Raw genomic sequence first — 18727 nt, 5'->3', positions numbered from 1 at the left:
ATAAAATAATGTTGTTGGGTTTACTGATAACTACATAAGGACACATTGCAAAAATAAATTTGGATAGGCAATATTGTGAAATTATTTTTATATAGCTGAAAATTGTTTAATATAAACATATAAGTATTGTAAAATAATAGATAAGGCAAAATTGTAAAATTAATTTTGGTTGGTATGCCTGGATGGTTTACCTGTATAGCATAAATAGGATTAGCTCGCACTAGTCCTTAGTTTTAACCTTCTTCTTTGAAGATGATCACTTGGTGATCGAAACACGTGTCGAGGTGTTGAAAATAACGATTTGGTGTTGAGAAAAAACTCCAGTAATATTCAGAATTTAAGGAATCACACGTTGAAATGTAAGATCTCGTTAGTCCTTAGCTCGCACAAATTTTGACTTTTGAGAGTTGTCTTTCGTATTGAACATTGATGAAACGACTCCTACCACGCCATTTTGAATGGGAATGACCACAAGTGTTATAAAATTAGGTGACGGTGGGGTCATTCATGATAACCTCCGAAGAAAATATAATCAATATGATCAATTAGTTAAATCAACTATCGACCCTTGACAACCTCATCATTGCTGGTGACTTTAACTACCCCAATATCACTTGGCCCATTAATAGTATACCTGACACAAATAGCGGCACGAGTAATTTCATGCATTTCGTTGCCGATTCAAACCTTTGTCAACTCATCACTGAACCAACTAGATTCCGAATCAACAACGAGCCAGCTGTTCTTGACTTCATTTTTACCAACGATGAAAACATCATCACAGATCATGAAATCCAACCACCTATTGGATTATCGGACCATGTAGTAATCTACGCAACTGTTCAGCTCAACATTCACATGCCAAACAAGTACGAAACCGAAGTTTTCAAAATAATCGATTTTGATCAGTTATCCGAGGAACTTTCTACCATCCATTGGACACAACTGTTTAACGCATGTGATGACGTTGATATTCTCTGGGAAAAATTCTACTTGACCGTAACTGCCTCTGCTGGCAAGAACTCCCGCAACAAAATATGCCGGAAAAATCCTCCCAAACCATGGATCAATGCCGAAATAATGTCACTCATATATCACAAAAAAGACTTAGGAAAATATACAAAAGATCAAAAGCCACAGAAGATTACCAAGCTCATCGAAATTTCTCAAAACACTTGGTATCAACACTAAGATCTTCACGTCGTGAGTTCGAAGAATCTAATTGCAGACTTTGAAAACAATAAAAAACTGTACAAGTTCATACGATCTAACCTGAACACCAAAGTAAGCATTCCGCTCCTACGAAAACCTGACGGTTCCTTGTGTTCAGCAGATATTTTGGCTGATTCTTTCACAAGCTCCTTCACGGTCAAGCCTCGAGATGACCACTTACCAAAAATTATAGCAGAACGACTACGTGATAATCTGACTAATGTGTCGTTTAGTTCGGAAAAAATAAAAAATCATTTATTGAACATTAAATCGAATTCATCTCCTGGTTTGGATGGAAAGAGTCCCTTTTTTTCTCAAAAAGTTTGCCGAAACTCTCTGCTCTCCGTTGTCAACAATTATGTCAGTCTCTTTCGCAAAGTCTCGCATCCCACGGGCTTGGAAGAAGGCATCTGCCACCGCTATTTTAAAAAAGGCGATGAACTCAATCCAATTAACTACAGGCCCATTAGTCTTTTATCTGTACCTTCCAAAGTAATGGAATCCATCATCGTAGAAGATATGTCAGAATCAAACGCAATCATACCACCAAAACATGGTTTCGTCAAGGGTAGATCAACCACCAGCAATCTACCACAATGCATGAACGATTGGACGACAGCTTACGATAGGAAAATATCGACAGATATCGTTTATCTTGACATTGCCAAGGCTTTCGACAGGGTCCCAGTGAGGAAGCTAATGCACAAACTTGACACACACGGTATTCGAGGCCAACTAAACCTATGGTTTGAAAATTACATGACAGACAGAACTTTCTCGGTCAAAGACAAGCACAGACAAGTCACAAGTGAAGTTCCCCAGGGATCTGTTCTTGGCCCGCTCCTCTTCGTTGTTTATGCAAGTGATCTTGCTCTTCACATAAAGTCCAGCAAGTCGTTCTATGCCGATGATACTAAACTGTATGGAAATGCCTTAGTCGAACATCATTCCCTTCAAGAAGACCTCAACTCGATTAGTCAGTGGTGCGACAAATGCGTCGTACTTCATCAAGGAAAGAACAATCCACTCCATACGTACTCAATAGGCGGCCAATCGTTACGTACAGTGTCCTCACATGTAGACTTGGGAGTGACTATTAATACCGACTTAACTTGGTCCGAACATGTAATATCCACATGCAAACGCGCAAACACACTGATTCACCTCATCCGCAAAACGTTCCTCCATCTATCATATTCCATAAAGTTCCATAAAACTCTACAAAACCTACGTTCGTACAATTATGGAGCATGCAGGTCCAGTGTGGTGTCCTGACACGAGAAGTGCCGAATTTATTGGAACTATTCGTTCCCCACCCTCAGGCTCATACAAGCTAATAAGCCTGATGTAGTCCTTCTCGATCACCAGAGCAAAACAATATTTGTCGTGGAGTTTTCAGCTCCTGGCGAGACGAATATCGTCAGAAAAGAGGAGGAAAAACGGATAAAATATCGAGATTTTCTCTTCGAACTCCGCAAACTCTATCCAGATCACTCTGTCAAGATGGTTGTTCTGATTATTGGAGTCCTTGGTGGAATGATGTCCTCTCTGCTCTCGAATCTTAAAATCATACCGGCTTGCCGCACTAAGGCAGAAATCTTAGCCGTACAGATGCAGAAGGCTGTCATTCTTGTCTCACTGCGTTTGCTCAGGGCACATGATTCTCGGACCCAATGATCACTTACCCCACGGTGTGGGAAGTGGTCATTGGTTGATAATGCTGGCGCGCCCTCCCGAATGTATCGGGGCTTCGGGGGATAGGGCCTGACCAGCGCACACTACGGTGAAAAAAAAATATTAATCCTACCTATAAACCACGGCTTCCTGCTGTCCACCGACCTCAGCAGCTCTTCTAGTTTATCCGTGCGTACATAGACATCATCATCAGCCCTCACGAACCACTCGTACTGATCAATATAGTGCTCGTACATATACTTCAGCATCAAAAACGACTTCTTCTGCGGGGGATAACTGTCGTCAACCCCTGCCAACGGCACCAGCGGAACGTGTTCACTATACGAAAACTCCGAACTGAAAAACATCACCTTCCCGGGCACTTCCCTCCCCCAGGTGTCGTAGACGGCCTTGGCGCGAGTGTCCAGGTACTTGGCCGCCGTCATTACCCCCACGAAGATGAGGTTCTTGTTGGAGGCGCGCGCGTCTTCCTCCTCGATCAGCCGGTAGGGGGTTATCTGGCTGGAGGCGCAAGGGGGCTCGCTGAATGTTGTCAATGTGTTGAAGTTCGACGCTACGAAGCCTATCAGGACTCCCAGGAGGAGTTTCAGGATTTTTTTGCGTCGACCCATCGTTCTTAATCAGTGCGAGCATGGTTGATGAGGAGGACCATGCTTCATCAGTCGATGTCGGCGGTTCCTCTTGCCGTCGCCATTCCAACACACCTGGAGGGTTTTTGGTAGCATCTCATGGTTTGGGTGTCTTATCTCTAGACCCAAGTGAAACGTAGACCCTGAAACGTAGAGAGAGAGAGAGTAAATGTTTATTGCCTTTTGAAAGGACAAAAATGTTGTTGGCAAACACGCACATGAAGAATAGGGACTACTAGGCAAAATTGCAAGGGAAAACCTTTTTGGTAAACATTCAAAAGCATGTCAATTTTAACAAAGCCCACACCGGTGCTCCCCTCACCCCCCTGCGATATTTCTGGAGGTTTCTCTAGGAGAAGCATTGTCTCCAACCATTGGGGTCCTAATAACAGAGTCAACCCAATTATGGGAGGGTTGACTTTGTTATTTGTTATTATTGTCATTTTCCAAAAAATGAGAAATAGAACTTTCTATGTTTTTTACCACTTTTATTTGTAACTAACGTTACTGCAGTTATGTCCTATAAGGACATTTTCAAACGAATAGAATAAACTGAAATAATTAACAATGTTAATCCTTTACAGCGTGACTCACGGTCGATGGTAGGTTTGACGTTTCTGGAAAACGCAAAGCATGATTTTTCTGAAAATTTCACCTCTCACATTTCCTTACCTGTTCTATCGATCTAAAATATTTTCAGCATTGCGGCGTTGCCACTTCCATCAAAAAGTTCTAGCAACTTTATTTTTTTAAATGGAACACCCCGTATATTAATACATTTTTGAAATCGCTCTGGTATTTTAATACTTTTTTGTTAATAATGTCCTATTCCTATCTCTATCTGTTTTCGAGATAAAAAATAAATTGTGCTAAATATGGTCCAAAACATAGCCTTAATTGAAATTAAGTACATCAGTACTCTCAATTCATGAAAAGTTGATATTTTGATGATAGTTTGGACAAACTCGAAATATTCAAATAACACCAAGAAATCGACTCCATATCATACAGAGCGTGCTAAAATTACGATTATTTCCATTGTGCATAAAAGTAGTCAAAAGTTCATTTTTTCAAATGAAACCCCCTGTATATTACTCGGCAAATTGAAAGATGGTGAAAAATGCTTCAAGATGATATATCATGTCCCTATACCTAAATCGTCAAGTTTTCTCGATAAAGTCGCTTCTTCTAGAAACATTATTTTTTTTTAGAATTTGGATTTAGGTAGCAGTGGAATTATCAATCTTATAGCACTTCGGTTACTTTTATAAATAATTTACAAAGAGTTATCGACAGTGTTTCGAATCATCTTTCAAAATGAATGCAAATATCGATTATTCAAACGAAGTTCTTATGAAATCATTTATTATACACATGAACAAAGTGATCAAATCATTGTCAGAACGTGTAAAAAATTCAACCAAATGTATCCTGAATTAACACCAATGAACGAGAGGAAGTTTGTAAGGTTACAAAATAATTTTCTTAACTATGGCTCAAAGTTTCCAGGGAACAACTGTACCAAAAATCAGTAATTTCTAGGTAAAAAGTAAGATTTTGTGGGCTAAAACATGTGAAAGTACAGATAATAACAGAATAGGATGATTCAAAATAACAAAATTGTAAACAAAATATCACATTTTCACAATAAATGCTGAAAATGTTGTCCATTACATTCTAAACACTTTAAAATGTTTTTTTGTACGCGACTTGTGGTTGCTTTTTCAATCCAGATCCAGATCTTCAATACTCCGCACTATTCGCCGCCGCAATTCTTCTGGAGTACTGTATACCCTTTCTTTCAAAACACCCGATAAAAAAAAGAAAAATCAAGTGGCGTGAGAACGGGTGATCTCGGTGGCCAATCCCACAGCCCTAAACGCCTAAACCAACGATCGTCGAAGAGTTCGTCAAGTTTCCTGGAAACTTCCTGGGTGGAATGAGCTGGCGCTCCGTCCAGTTGAAACCATGAATTTCTATATTCCTCTAAAGGCAAATTTTCAAGAAAATCGGTTACAATCGTCCTTAATATTTGGAGATATCTCTCTGCATTCAGTGTGTCTTCATAAATAAAAAAGCTAATTTTATTGTTCTTCAGAAAAATCATTCTTTGCGTTTTCCAGAAACGTCTATACCATCGACCGTGAGTCACTTTGTATACAAACGACTTTTTCACCAGGCCAACAGAATACCCTGATAAGAATTTTTTAGAAGTGGTTATTGTGCCGGTTTGGGGTTTTTGACATTATGCGGTATTTTATCTTATCTTCATTTATTTATCAAAAATGTATCGATGTGCTGGAATAACGGTGAGATAATTTACAAGCTGCCTTTTAACTGATACCACTACAGACAATTCTCAATGTTTTCTTCCCAAATATGAAATATTTGAGGAATGCAAATATTTGGGTTTTTCATACGAATGTTTGTCAAAAAACATGTGACATTATGTACTGTTAAAATCATACAATTAATAGAAAATATCTAAAGTATCGGGCAGTTCTATTCAATTAGTAATTGGTGGGCTTTTCTGATGTTTATGGTGGTAACAGCCTCTTTGAGGCGTCCATCTCGTTTGAACTCAGCAAACCACTTATCAAAGGTTGAATTTCCTAGTGGAAAGTCCGAATAATGTTTATCAACCCAAGCCTTGGCTTCAACAGTTTTATTTCGCCAAAATGCATACTTCATTAACACATGAAATTCCTTTTTATCAATTTTCTTCAAACCAACAAAACTTGCTTCAGTCAAAATGTTCTATCCCACGAACTAATAGTCCAACAGCTGTGAAATTTGTACACCTCCCTTTTGAAAGGTATGGAGGTATGGATTCAATACTAGTATCCCACCTGATATGGATCTGGGCGGATTCAGATCTATTTATTCCAACAAGTATCTTGCGCGAGTCAGAGAAAAGTTGAAGCATTCTAGCTTCTCTGATTACACATGTGTGAAACCTCAAACTGATCACAATCAACTTGATTAAGACAAAGTACTTCGACAATAGCTTTATATAGTTCTTGGGTGTGACAACAATATCTAACCAAATATACAATGATAAACACTCTGGAATAAACTCTATTTTTAAGCCGCGTTTACACAATGCCAGTTGTCTTGGGCCAGTTGCGTGAATGTCTAAGGCCATCCCAATCGAGTGAGAACTTATTCACACGGCGAAACTATTGCCACGGCAGTTGGTGACGAAAAATTGCGGAGTCCTCATCATCTGTTGTGTCTCGTGATGAATTGAGACTCGACTGACGAAGGCAAACTGGCCCAAAACGAGATATCTACTGCCCTACCACGTTCACACAGCAGCGCCAATTATCAAGACAACTGCCGTGATAGAGTGGAAGGGGGCGTCACTGTGTCCTCGGTCTTCTCCTGGAGACACTCGAATTTTAGGACAACTGTCAGGGTAGTTGCCACGCCAATTGGCCAGAGGTGTTTACACCAATAATTTTATATCTATCATATATCTCTGTCAATTGTCTCTTCAACTGGTACCGTGTAAACGTGGCTTTACTTCGGTATTGAAGAAAATAATCGTATTCACATTATTATTTTATCGAAGGCTATTATTGAAGAGAGTATAATGACTTCTCTTTATAATAGTTTGTCATCAACTTCTTAAATCAATTTACGAATTTATTGCTCCGTGTACTGCCGTAAAACATCATTTAGTAATTTTTAACCGTATCGGTGAGTCACCTCGACCTCAAAGGCTTTCGATTACGACAATAATAGCCTACATCCACGATAACGAGTGGAAAGCAATACGGAATAATGGTATATATCTCGAAGAAAAAAAACAAATGAGTTTCTCCTGAGACTAGACAGATATCTGTGAGTTGAGTTACTTCAAATTATAATTTAGCTTACCACTATTTCTGATGTGGTGTTAGAAAGTAAGTAATGACATTTTGCAAGGAAGTGAAATTTCTACGAATATGGACTTGAATCATGTAAGGGCAGTCTACTTGATGTCCTGAGCTACGAATCTGACAAAAGAAATCTCGAATGGAAAGTTGAACTGGGAAATATTTACGATTTTGAAAATAGTTGAAACAGGTTCATTGAGTATTCAAGAAGAATCGTTTCACCGGAGTAACAGCCTCATTCATTTTAGTCTTTTATTCTTGAATTTCGAATGATTTCACATTTCTATCCATATATATTACTATTCGGTTTGAAATCATGAGGTTGTTTTAAAAGTTTTGTCCGTTTTTTCACACGTTTGTAACTCTGCTTGATCTATTCGCTGGCAGATGGCGCTGTACGTAACTCCTTAATATATCGGCATTATTGCTTGATCTATTCGCGGGCAGATGACGCTGTACATAACCTCTTTGATATATAGACATTATTGCTTGATCTATTCGCGGGCAGATGGCTAACAATTATCGAACAGACCTAAAATCGTTCATCAACATCATATAGGTAGTAATAAGCTGAAAAGAGGCAAAAAATTGAAACCCTGTATTGAACAGATGAGGTGTTATAGACAATGTTCGAGAACACGTTTCAACGAGAACTTGTTGATTTGTGTCAGATAAAAGCAAAGAAATATCGTCCGCGTAGGTTATTTCAATAAATGAACTGGGAGCATTGATATACAGAATAAATAATACAGGTCCTAAGATGGAACCCTGAAGTATTCCCATTGTTACCGGCAGACTTTCAGGAAATCATTTTCAATATTCAAAGTAATTGACACATACTGCCTCCGATCATTAAAAAAAATAGGCAAGCAACACCTCAATTACTATATTGTTCCACTATACGTAAGAAAATAGAGAAATTAACACAGTAGAATGCCCTGCTCAAGTCACAAAATATTTCATCAGGGTTTTCTTCTGCTTCGGCACCGCACTGCTTACAGTCCTCCCTGTCTCGTCTGCCTCCCGCCATAGTATAAATCTTTATACTTACTCGCGCCGTTGTCCGGCGCGGCGTCGGAACGGAGCCGGAGGCGCCGTGTGGCATACCATTTATATATGTAGGAAATCGTTGCGGCGCCGCGCGGGAGCCGCACCGTGTGGCCTAGCCCTTAAGTTTTTGAGAGCATCATTTCTGATTTAATATGATTACATATGTTGATTTTTAGTCGGATGCTCTGGAAAGGGGTTAACAAGTTGACCCTGTGTGCACTGATTTTTATAAAGCTTTCGACAATATTACTTACATGCTCTTGATTCATAAACTTTGTTTATACGGCGCTGTTGGGCTGGTATTGCAGTGGCTCAAAAGCTATGTCACGGAAAGAACGCAAACTGTCAGGGTTAATCATTACTATTCTCGTATCATCGCAGTTACATCGGGTGTTCCACAAGGGTCACACTTGGGACCACTGTTGTTTAACCTTTTCATTAACGATCTAATTCGCTACTTCCACGAAAGTGAAGCTTTGCTATTTGCTGACGATTCAAAATGTTTTAAATTAATCAAAAGTGAGACCGATACATTGATTCTACAAAACTATATAGATTTCCTATCTAACTGATGGTGTACGCAAAATGGTGTGTGTTTGAACGCATCTTCGCTTTCATCGAACAAACCACCCAATCACTTTCGAATATAGTATAAATAATCCGACCTTACATTCTGCATTTGAAACTAAAGATCTAGGTGTAATTCTAGACTCCACACTTAGCTATAAATTACACATTTCCGCTGTAATTCAGGAATCTATGAAGATGCTTGGCTTTAGAATAGGAACCCACTTACGATTTTACTAACATCACTGATGTTATTAAATATTTTTATTTTCCCTGGTTAGATCTCATCTCGATTATTGTTCGACAGTTTGGTCCCCCTATTATAGTTACACCTGAAGTGTACAACATAATTTCCTGAGATACCTATATTGCCATCAAGATGCGTGTATACTATGACTATGTTGCATTAGAACGCATATTGAACATACCTTCTCTCGAGACACGCAGAAAATATAGAGACCTAATTCTTCTATTTAAAATTATCAACGGACTGAGTACCAGCCCAGAGCTTCTTTCCAAATTATCTCTACTTGTTCCCAGTGATTCAACTGGGCAGGTGCGAACACCTTTTATGTTTCTTTTCACATATTTAATTAAGTACTTTATACAACAGCTTCATCCTCAAAAATCTTCGATTAGCTAACTCTGAATAACATTCAAATATTTATTTAATATATTATTTTTCTGCTTCAAAAACTATATTATTGACCTAGCTATTTGATATTTTCAGCTTGGGCTATTGTATTGAGTTGAGTGTTACTTGTCTGGAAGAACTAGATTAGTTCATATTGTTATATCTTGTAATTTTTTCCTAATTGATCTTTATGTTATTCTACTATTTCCTAACTATTATATTTATAATTTATTACATCGCCTCGACTACAATATAGCAATGTTATAGGTACCTATATTTGAATTTAATATAATAAATAAAATGCGGTTGATGCCGATTCAGAAAATCTGAGCGATTTCAAAACGAACATTCAAAAGTCTTTTGTAACAAAGTTTTATTAAATCTTGGAATAGAGTTGATTATTCAAAAAAAACTATAAAAACCTCGAAGATAAAAATTATCGACAAACGACAGGTTAAGTTTCAAAACAGCAGACGAATATCTAAATGGTTCAAAATCACGTAGGTACCGCCTTGTACTGCTCAGATAAAAACAATTCGAACTAGATCGGTTTTTTCGATCTATTTCCCCAGTTATAAGTTCATACTGACCAGTCAATTGACCCGGGCGAATTTCATTGCTTCTTAGACGTTTCGCTCGCACTCAAACCAATTTCTGCAAATTGAATTCAATCAAAAACAAGAACTAGTGCCCGACATAAAAACTCTTTTCTCATCCTTGACCGTAGCGAACTATCATCTAATCTAGTGCACCGCGAACCACGAGTACTACCGGCAGTACTGTCAACTGTTCCGCGCACGATCTGCACCAAACCAATAGCGCGACTGACTGACATAAGCTAGGCCAACGCTGTTGCTTATGCAAAGGACCGACTTTTCTGTTAGGCAACTCGTCGGGTGGGATTTCGAGAGGTAGGTTATTGTCATACCATTATTCGGCTACCTCTGCATTTTCGTCGCTGGACACCAGACAGTCGAGCAGAGGCGTGCGGAGGCGTATTCGCGAGGGGTTAAGAGAGATTGCAAATGATAATTTAATACGATTGAATCAAGTAGAGGAGGAAAGTATTTTACATCAGGGACAGTGGCGTTTCTAGAGGGAAGTAAAAGTAGTAATTTCCCACAGAACTGATAATTGAGGATGTTAAATTCTCGACGTTTTCTCAAGGTTGAACACATTCGATTATAAGTTAACTTAGGTAGTTAAATAACCGAAATAGAAAAAATGATCTGATGATTCTGAATACCTAACTATAATTTATTTTGAGTTGAACAGATAAAAAACAAATTTTTTTAATCAATATAAGTGAAGATACCGACTCACGCTTAAAATAAAAGAAACATTTTTCATCTTCAAAGACTAATATTCTCTAATTTATAGAAAATGAATTTTATGAAAACTGTCCTGCTACCGGCTTATTGAACCTATATTGAATTGTTCAATCTCATATAAATCATAGAATGAAATAAATTACTATATTTACTATTTGCGATACAAAAGCCAATACTATGGCTTTTGTATCGCAATACTGAATATTTGCATTAAATGTCATGTACCTACCACCACAGTAGTCTTTTCTACTTCGGTACCACGTGCATAAAATGTATCTATCTAAAAGGACGTAATTTTCATTTCTGATTCTTTTCGCCATCTGTTATTGAACTATGAAACTATCTGTGAAAAAATAAATGTTTCTGCTGTTGAATAGTTGTTGAACTATTAGCTAATAGATGGCTACTCGAATGTTTAATTCAATTCGGACTCGAGAAATAAAAGGAAACAATTAGTTCTTTCTTGAAAAATAGCCAACGATTTGCGTGAAAACGCAATTTTGTATGAACAAGCCATAAATCGAATATCTTTGTAGAGTCTGAATGAAATGATTAGTTGCTGTAAAATTATGTTAACTTCAATAAACTTAGACTATTCAATAATAGATGGCTGCTTCATAGAAAATTACATTTGATTAAAGATCTTTGTTGTCATGAGAAAATAATATTTTAAAAATAGATACATTCGAAAGTTTGACTGAAAATCCCGAATTTTCCAGAAATTTCCTCATATTTTCCAAAACTGTATGAAAAGTAGCAGTCATATATGAATTATTAATGTTACCAATTTAAGGTAAAGATGGCACCACATAATCTATTTCAGTGAGTAAAGTTTTCCTGTCAATTTTTGGGGTTAAAAATCCCCGTGTAGAAAGTAGAAATATATGGTATTAAAATTTTCTAGGCATTTAACTTGCTCTTACTAAATGTTTTATTCCGCAATAAGTAGGTGTTCTTCAGAAGGCAATGTATCGACCTGATTCTTCAAATATATGTTTTTTTCAGGAACGATACAGAATGGAGTGTTTACATCATTGCAGAATAACCTATACAGGTCCACATTGGATTCATCTTATATTTTACAGAAAAGAAATTATGCAGCTCGAAAAGGTACCAGAGAAAGGAGAAAGAAGGCCAAAGTGAAGGTGGAGGTACAAAAAGTTGGATGGGTCCCCCATAACCAGAGAAAAAAAGAGAGGTATGTAATGTAGAAATTAAGAGTAATTATTCAATAGTCACAATAGAGTGACATTTCCATCTGTATCTGTTTGAGATTATAGATTAACTAATGATAATAGACACAAATTCGTCTTCTGTTGAAAATAAATTTATAAAGACTCGATTTCGAAAAATTCACTTCAGCCTCAAGTCCGATTTCAAAATCGTTTATTTTTTTGAATTCCTCAGTAAAAATGGAGTGAAAAAGTACATGGCGACAACTATAACTATAATAGTTTCACACAGAAAGGTTTTGTTAAATATACGGAACTGTTTTATGTGTTCTATTTGTTGAGTATGATGTTACCTATTGAAGCGGAACACCCCGAACTCCATAAATGAGTATCATAAATTTGATGGCAGAATGAAAAATTAAATCCACTTTCGTCTCATACTCTGATTGCAACACATAAGATCATCTTTATATGTTGGGCATATATATTAAACTTGTTAGCTGCAGACATTAAATCAGAAACAAATTTTGAACAGACAGTGAGAAAATACTCAATTCGATACTAAAATACCATAGACGATTATATCCAAAAGCAAGGTTAGTTTTTTCTTTATGTATGTAACAATATATTTTAACCTTTACTTACATTTCAAACTGATAATTGGTAATGTGTTTTTGACATATCTCCTGGTATAAACACAACCTAAAGAGACAAATATATTATCTATTCACGAATCTATCTATCTATCTATTTATCTAACTTCATTACATACATTATACATGAATGTATTTCAATTTTTCGAACTATATATTTGTACAAATTCAAACTATTTTTGACATTTGTAAGTAAGAAGGTGTATCAGTAAAGTTTTCCATTCTATATTCAATTAATTTCAGCCTTTTGAAAAATCGTCAGCAGCGTAAGTTTGATGACTCTTGGATGAGAGACCCCATTGATGATGTCTACGTGGCAAAATACTACAAGTGGACGGTGTACCCATTTGAAGAAGCGGTCAAGTGTCATCGGGAAACCCATCACCCAGAAATGTATAATAAACCCAATGCCAACCTCCACGTGTCGATAGAATTATATATGCAAGGAGAAAAACAGGTTAGTACTTACTGTGTGATAGTACGTTTTTATTGTTCTTTCTATGTAATGTTCTATATGAATATGGTAAAAAATGAATTGAAATAACACTGTACATAGTATGATGTTTTATTTCTCGACTGATTTCCATCGCATTTTAATGGAGAAATCTCAGAAATAATAAGTATAGATTTGCTACTCAAACTATACTATGCCTAGGCCTACAGTAACATTCAGTATGGAATTTACTTCTGGGGTTCATCTTCAGCAGTGAAAGATATTTTCAATGTCCAAAAAAACTGTCTAAACTTGATATCAACAAAGGCCCCGGTCCTGATGGAATTCCTCCAACTTTTCTTAAATTATTTAGCTTTATTTTAGCTCGACCACTTTTCTATATATTTAATAATTCCCTATCATCTGGCAAATTCCCGGACTATTGGAAAACCTCATATGTCACCCCAATATATAAATCAGGTCGAAAATCCAACGTGTGTAATTATCATTCAATTTCTATTTTTAGCGCAACCCCTGAAGTTTTTGAGAGCATCATTTTTGATTATTTTATTTATGACTGCTCCCCAATTATAGGGACCGAACAATTTGGATTTACATCCAAAAAGTCAGCTGAACTGGGTCTAATTACTTATGTTGATTTTCTGTCTGACGCTCTGTCTAAGGGTTTGCGAGTTGACTCTGTGTACACTGATTTCTCCAAAGCTTTCGACAAAGTTAATCATGATCTATTGATCAATAAACTTTGTTTATATGGTGTTGATGGGAAAATATTGCAGTGGCTCAAGAGCTATCTTACGGAAAGAACACAAATTGTTAGAGTTAATCATTATTATTCTCATACCATCGCAGTTACATCGGGTGTTCCACAAGGTTCACATTTGGGACCACTGTTGTTCAACCTTTTCATCAACGATCTAATCAGCTGCTTCCATGAAAGCAAAGCTTTGCTATTTGCCGACGATTTAAAATGTTTCAAAATAATTGAAAGTGAAGCTGATACATTGTGTCTACAAAACGATATAGATTGCCTATCCAACTGGTGTTCGCAAAATGGTATGTGTTTGAATGCATCCAAATGCCAAATTCTTCGCTTTCATCTAGGTGTGATCCTAGACTCCACACTTAGCTATAAATCACACATTTCGGCTGTAATTCAAAAATCTATGAAGATGCATGGCTTTATAAAGAGAACTACTCGTGATTTCACCAACATCACTGCTATTAAATCTCTTTATTTTTCCCTGGTTAGATCTCATCTCGATTATTGTTCCACAGTTTGGTCTCCTCAGTACGTTACACAAAAAAAAGAAACTCGAGGTCGTACAGCACAATTTCCTGCGATATATTGCCTCAAGATGCGTGTATACTATGACTATACTGCATTGGAATGCATTTTGAACATACCTTCTCTTGAGGCTCGCAGAAAACAGAGATTTAATACTTCTATTCAAAATTATCAACGGACTGAGTATCAGTCCCGAGCTTCTATCCAAAATATCTTTACATGTCCCCAATCGTTCAACTAGACAGGGGCAAACGTTTTACGTTTCTTTTCATAGATTCAATTATTCATATAACGGCTTTATTCCCAGAACTTTCAGATAGGCTAACTCTTTAAACAACCTTCAAATCTTTAATATATCAGTATCCGGCTTTAAAAACTATATTCTTCACTCAACCATCTAATACTCTTTGCTTGTGTTGTTTTATTGTGTCTAGTGTTACTTGCCTGTAAGAATTATATTAGTTCATTTTGTTATGCATTTTAATATTTTATCCATAATTTATTTGCTATCCTACTTCGGAATTGTATTATTGTTATAACTTACTTTTAATCCACTGTATTGTATCAAGTACTACATAGCACTGTACTACTTATATCAGAATTGGGCTTGCCCGTGTATATATATATGAATAAATAAATAAATAAACACCCTCGTGGTATTAGCCAATGGAGTAGTTGTTTTCTTATAGGCGTCACTCCATTCAACCTACTGTGTAGGTATAAATTCGAGACTGGCTTGAACATTTAAAGTTCATTTCTTAAAAAAGGTTATTAAGAAATATGACTTCGGTATTTATTATAAAAATATGTCTATATATATGTGAGTTTTTACTTGCAACTCATTTCGTGTGGTATTTCAGACTCGTTTCGTGGAAAACTTCTCCAGAATCGCTGGCATCCCTCACAAATTCGACCACGGCGAAGAACGGCAGGTCATCGCCTTCAGCAAATCCCCCGAAATCCAGAAAGAAGCCTCGGACGCCGGCGCTCAACTCTCCGGAGGTGTCGAACTCATCAAGCAGATCCAGAACGGTCAAGTTGCGATGCAGGACGTCAAGTACGTCGTAGCCCATCCGGAAATCCTGCCGGAATTGGTGGTGCTGCGTGGTTTGCTGAAACGCAGATTTCCCAACCCGAAAGCAGGGACGTTGGACGGGGACGTAGTGGGAATGGTGCATAGGTTCATTCACGGTATCAGTTATACGGCTGTCAAGGACGAGTATGAGAAAGATTTCGGTCTGATTGAAGCTGTTCTTGGACCGGTTAGTATTTGAAACTTCACAGCTTGTTGTGGTTTGTTTTGTTACTCATTTACCTGATCATGAATTTTCAAATCAATTCCATTATAAATTTATCTGTGGTATAGAATTCATTCAGCGATAACTTTACTGTTATTATAATTGAGACTTGGATAATTATTAATATGTTCATTCAATAACATCAACGAATGATGTTACAAGCTTCATAACTTATTTTACTTTCAGCTTTCATCGACCTTCTTGATCGCTTGCGGGTAAAACATCATCTCTGTCAGTATCATAAAACCATACTTAGTCACAGAACATAATACACAGAATTCATACTTAAGAAATGATACTAGGTGGCAGCACCAGTCACATAACAAACATAAGATATAAATGTACTCATATTCTTAACATATTCTTTGAAAGATATTTTTTGGGAGGACTCAGGTCTTCTCACTGTGTTTCTGGGTATATAACCTTCCACAATCTGAAGAATGAACAAAGGTGATTCAATAGAAAATCAGCAGAAGTGTAATGAAGGGCAAACTGAGAAGTTCACCTCAAAAAGTACTGCGTAATATGAACCATTGAAGGGTCTAATTAGTCAGTAACTTGTTGTATACATACATTTTGCCAACAAAATCAACGACTCAATTGAAAGAAATATAGTTCTATACTCAGCTTTCATAAAACAATTTTTTTCTCTGACATACCTCAGAAATTAATCAAAAGAATCATTATTACACAATTTGAGGCGGAAGTTTGGAGTAAATTTTCGGTTTTGGTAACGAAATCGGTCAATTTCATCATATTTTTGCAATATAAATGTACGTAGTCATCACAACGTTTTCCAGCTATCTATGGACGCCAAGCATTTGGAGGAGAATTTTGCAGCCCTGGTTAGAGACGTTAATACCATGAAACCAAAAAGAAAGGGACACTTCATTTCAAGGTAATATTGATATGATGAACTTTGATTGATTTTGAGGTTTGTTCCCCGGCAATTTCATGATCTATATCACTTCGACTTTAATTTCCAAATTTCGACTTCAATTTTGGAATCACGACTCTAAATTTTGACTTAATATATTGAAATTTCGACTCCAACCTTGAAATTACGGGTTTGATCGCGAAATTTTGACTTAATATTGAAATTTCGACTCAAATCTTGAAATTACGACTCGAAATTTTGACTTTAATCTCGAAATTTAGACTTTAATCTCGAAATAACGAATTTAATATCAAAATTTCAACTCTGATCTCGAAATTACAACTCAAAATTTTGGCTTGACTTTAATCTCGAAATTTCGGTATCAATACTGAAATTTCAATTCAAATCTTCAAATTAAGACTCGGAAATTTTGACTTTAATCTCGAAATAACGACTTTATTTTCGAAATTTTGACTCTAATCTTGAAAATACTACTTTAATCTTGGAATTATAACTTAAATCTTGAAATTACGACCTAAAACTCGAAATTACGACTTAAAATTCGAAATTTCGACTTTAATTTCAGAATTCCGACTTCACAATCGTAATTACTACTTTGAAACTCCAAAATTCGACTCTATTCTTGGAATTACGATTCGAAATTTTGACTTTAATCTCGAAATAACGACTTTAATTGCGAAATTTCGACTCTAATCTTGAAATTACGGCACGAAATTTTGACTTCCATCTTGAAATTACACGACTCAAAATTTTGACTTGATTTTGAAATTTCGACATCAATCTTGAAATTTCGACTTTATTCTTGAAATTCTGACTTCAATCTTGAAATTACGACTTAAATCTCGAAATTTCGACCTTAATTTCAAAATAACATCAATCATGAAATTTTGACTTAAATCTTGAAATTATGACTTCGATCTTGAAATTACGACTTTAATCTTGAAATTACTACTTTAAACTTGAAATTTCAACTTTAATCTCCTAGTTTCGACTCAAACTTCGTAATTTCGAAATTACGATTTCAAAACTCGAAATTATCACTTTGAAACTCGAAATTTTGACTTACATCTCGAAATTTTGAGTCGAAATTACGACTTTAAACTCGAAACTTTGACTTGAATCTTGAAATTACAACATTAATCTTGAAATTACGACTTGAATTTCTAAATTTCGACCTTAATTTCAAAATAACGACATCAATCTTGAAATTTTAACTTAAATCTTGAAATTATGACTTCGATCTTGGAATTACGACTTTAATATTGAAATTACTACTCTAAACTCGAAATTTCAACTTTAATCTCCTAGTTTCGACTTTAATTTCGTAATTTCGAAATTACGACTTGAAAACTTGAAATTATGACTTTGAAACGCGAAATTTTGACCTTGATCTCGAAATTTCGAGTCGAAATTACGACTTTAAACTCGAAACTTCTACTTGAATCTTGAAATTACAACATTAATCTTGAAATTACGACTTTTATCTCGAAATTTTGACCTCATTTTCGGAATTTCGATTGCAATCTTGAAATTTAAATCTTAATCTCGAACAGAGCATTCTTTTGCTTCAATATATCTCAAGAGATTTTTATAGAAATTATAAAATGCGGTTGATGTCGACTATCGCCAACTGAAATCAATGACATCATTTGAGATACACCCTGTATTTCCCATTAATTGAAAAACTGGTCGTTAAGCATGATATGGTATTTTTCAGATGTATTTTGTGGAGTCCCCCCTCTCAAGAGTTATTGAAAGTCGATCATAATATGTATTTGGAAGATTCAAAAGAAAAAACTGATGATATAGAAGAGGATGAAGAAGTAGTTGTCGAACAAGTTGTTCTGTAATCTTTTTTGTTGTAAGAAATACAGTTAAAGAAAAACTTTTATTTCGGTTTGTTTCTTGGGTAGATTGAGTTGGTGGGTGGTTTTTTGAGGAAGTTTTGGATGTTCGAGAGAAACACCA

At 36.2% G+C, this 18727-nt stretch overlaps 2 protein-coding genes across 3 annotated transcripts in view; one reads left to right on the top strand and one right to left on the bottom strand.

Annotated features, from left to right (window-relative positions):
• Chsy (Chondroitin sulfate synthase) overlaps window positions 1-10559 on the bottom strand; it is a 62217-nt gene extending 51658 nt beyond the window's left edge. Inside the window, exons 1-2 of one of the 2 annotated variants that reach the window (XM_074177530.1) lie at window positions 10259-10559; window positions 3020-3679 (exon numbers count right to left, since the gene is read on the bottom strand). In XM_074177530.1, the coding sequence (XP_074033631.1) occupies window positions 3020-3518 (499 nt within the window). In that variant the 5' untranslated portion in view covers window positions 3519-3679; window positions 10259-10559. The remainder of the gene's footprint in view (window positions 1-3019; window positions 3680-10258) is intronic. The other variant, XM_074177531.1, reaches the window with a different exon arrangement.
• Window positions 10560-11815: 1256 nt separating this feature from the next.
• Window positions 11816-18650, top strand: mRpL1 (mitochondrial ribosomal protein L1). Its single transcript, XM_023165945.2, has 6 exons — window positions 11816-11944; window positions 12005-12197; window positions 13068-13281; window positions 15424-15825; window positions 16662-16759; window positions 18477-18650. Exons 1-6 carry the CDS (start codon window positions 11926-11928, stop codon window positions 18607-18609), a joined length of 1059 nt encoding a protein of 352 aa, XP_023021713.1. The 5' UTR covers window positions 11816-11925; the 3' UTR covers window positions 18610-18650.
• Window positions 18651-18727: the final 77 nt, after the last annotated feature.

The sequence above is a fragment of the Leptinotarsa decemlineata genome, unplaced genomic scaffold, assembly GCF_025532065.1.
Source record: "Leptinotarsa decemlineata unplaced genomic scaffold, Ldec_3_MD MMD2_tig00002974_RagTag_RagTag, whole genome shotgun sequence".
In the NCBI taxonomy this organism is placed as follows: domain Eukaryota; kingdom Metazoa; phylum Arthropoda; class Insecta; order Coleoptera; family Chrysomelidae; genus Leptinotarsa; species Leptinotarsa decemlineata.
The sequence above is the reverse complement of the archived record's forward strand: the minus strand, read 5'-3'. Positions and strand labels throughout refer to the sequence as shown.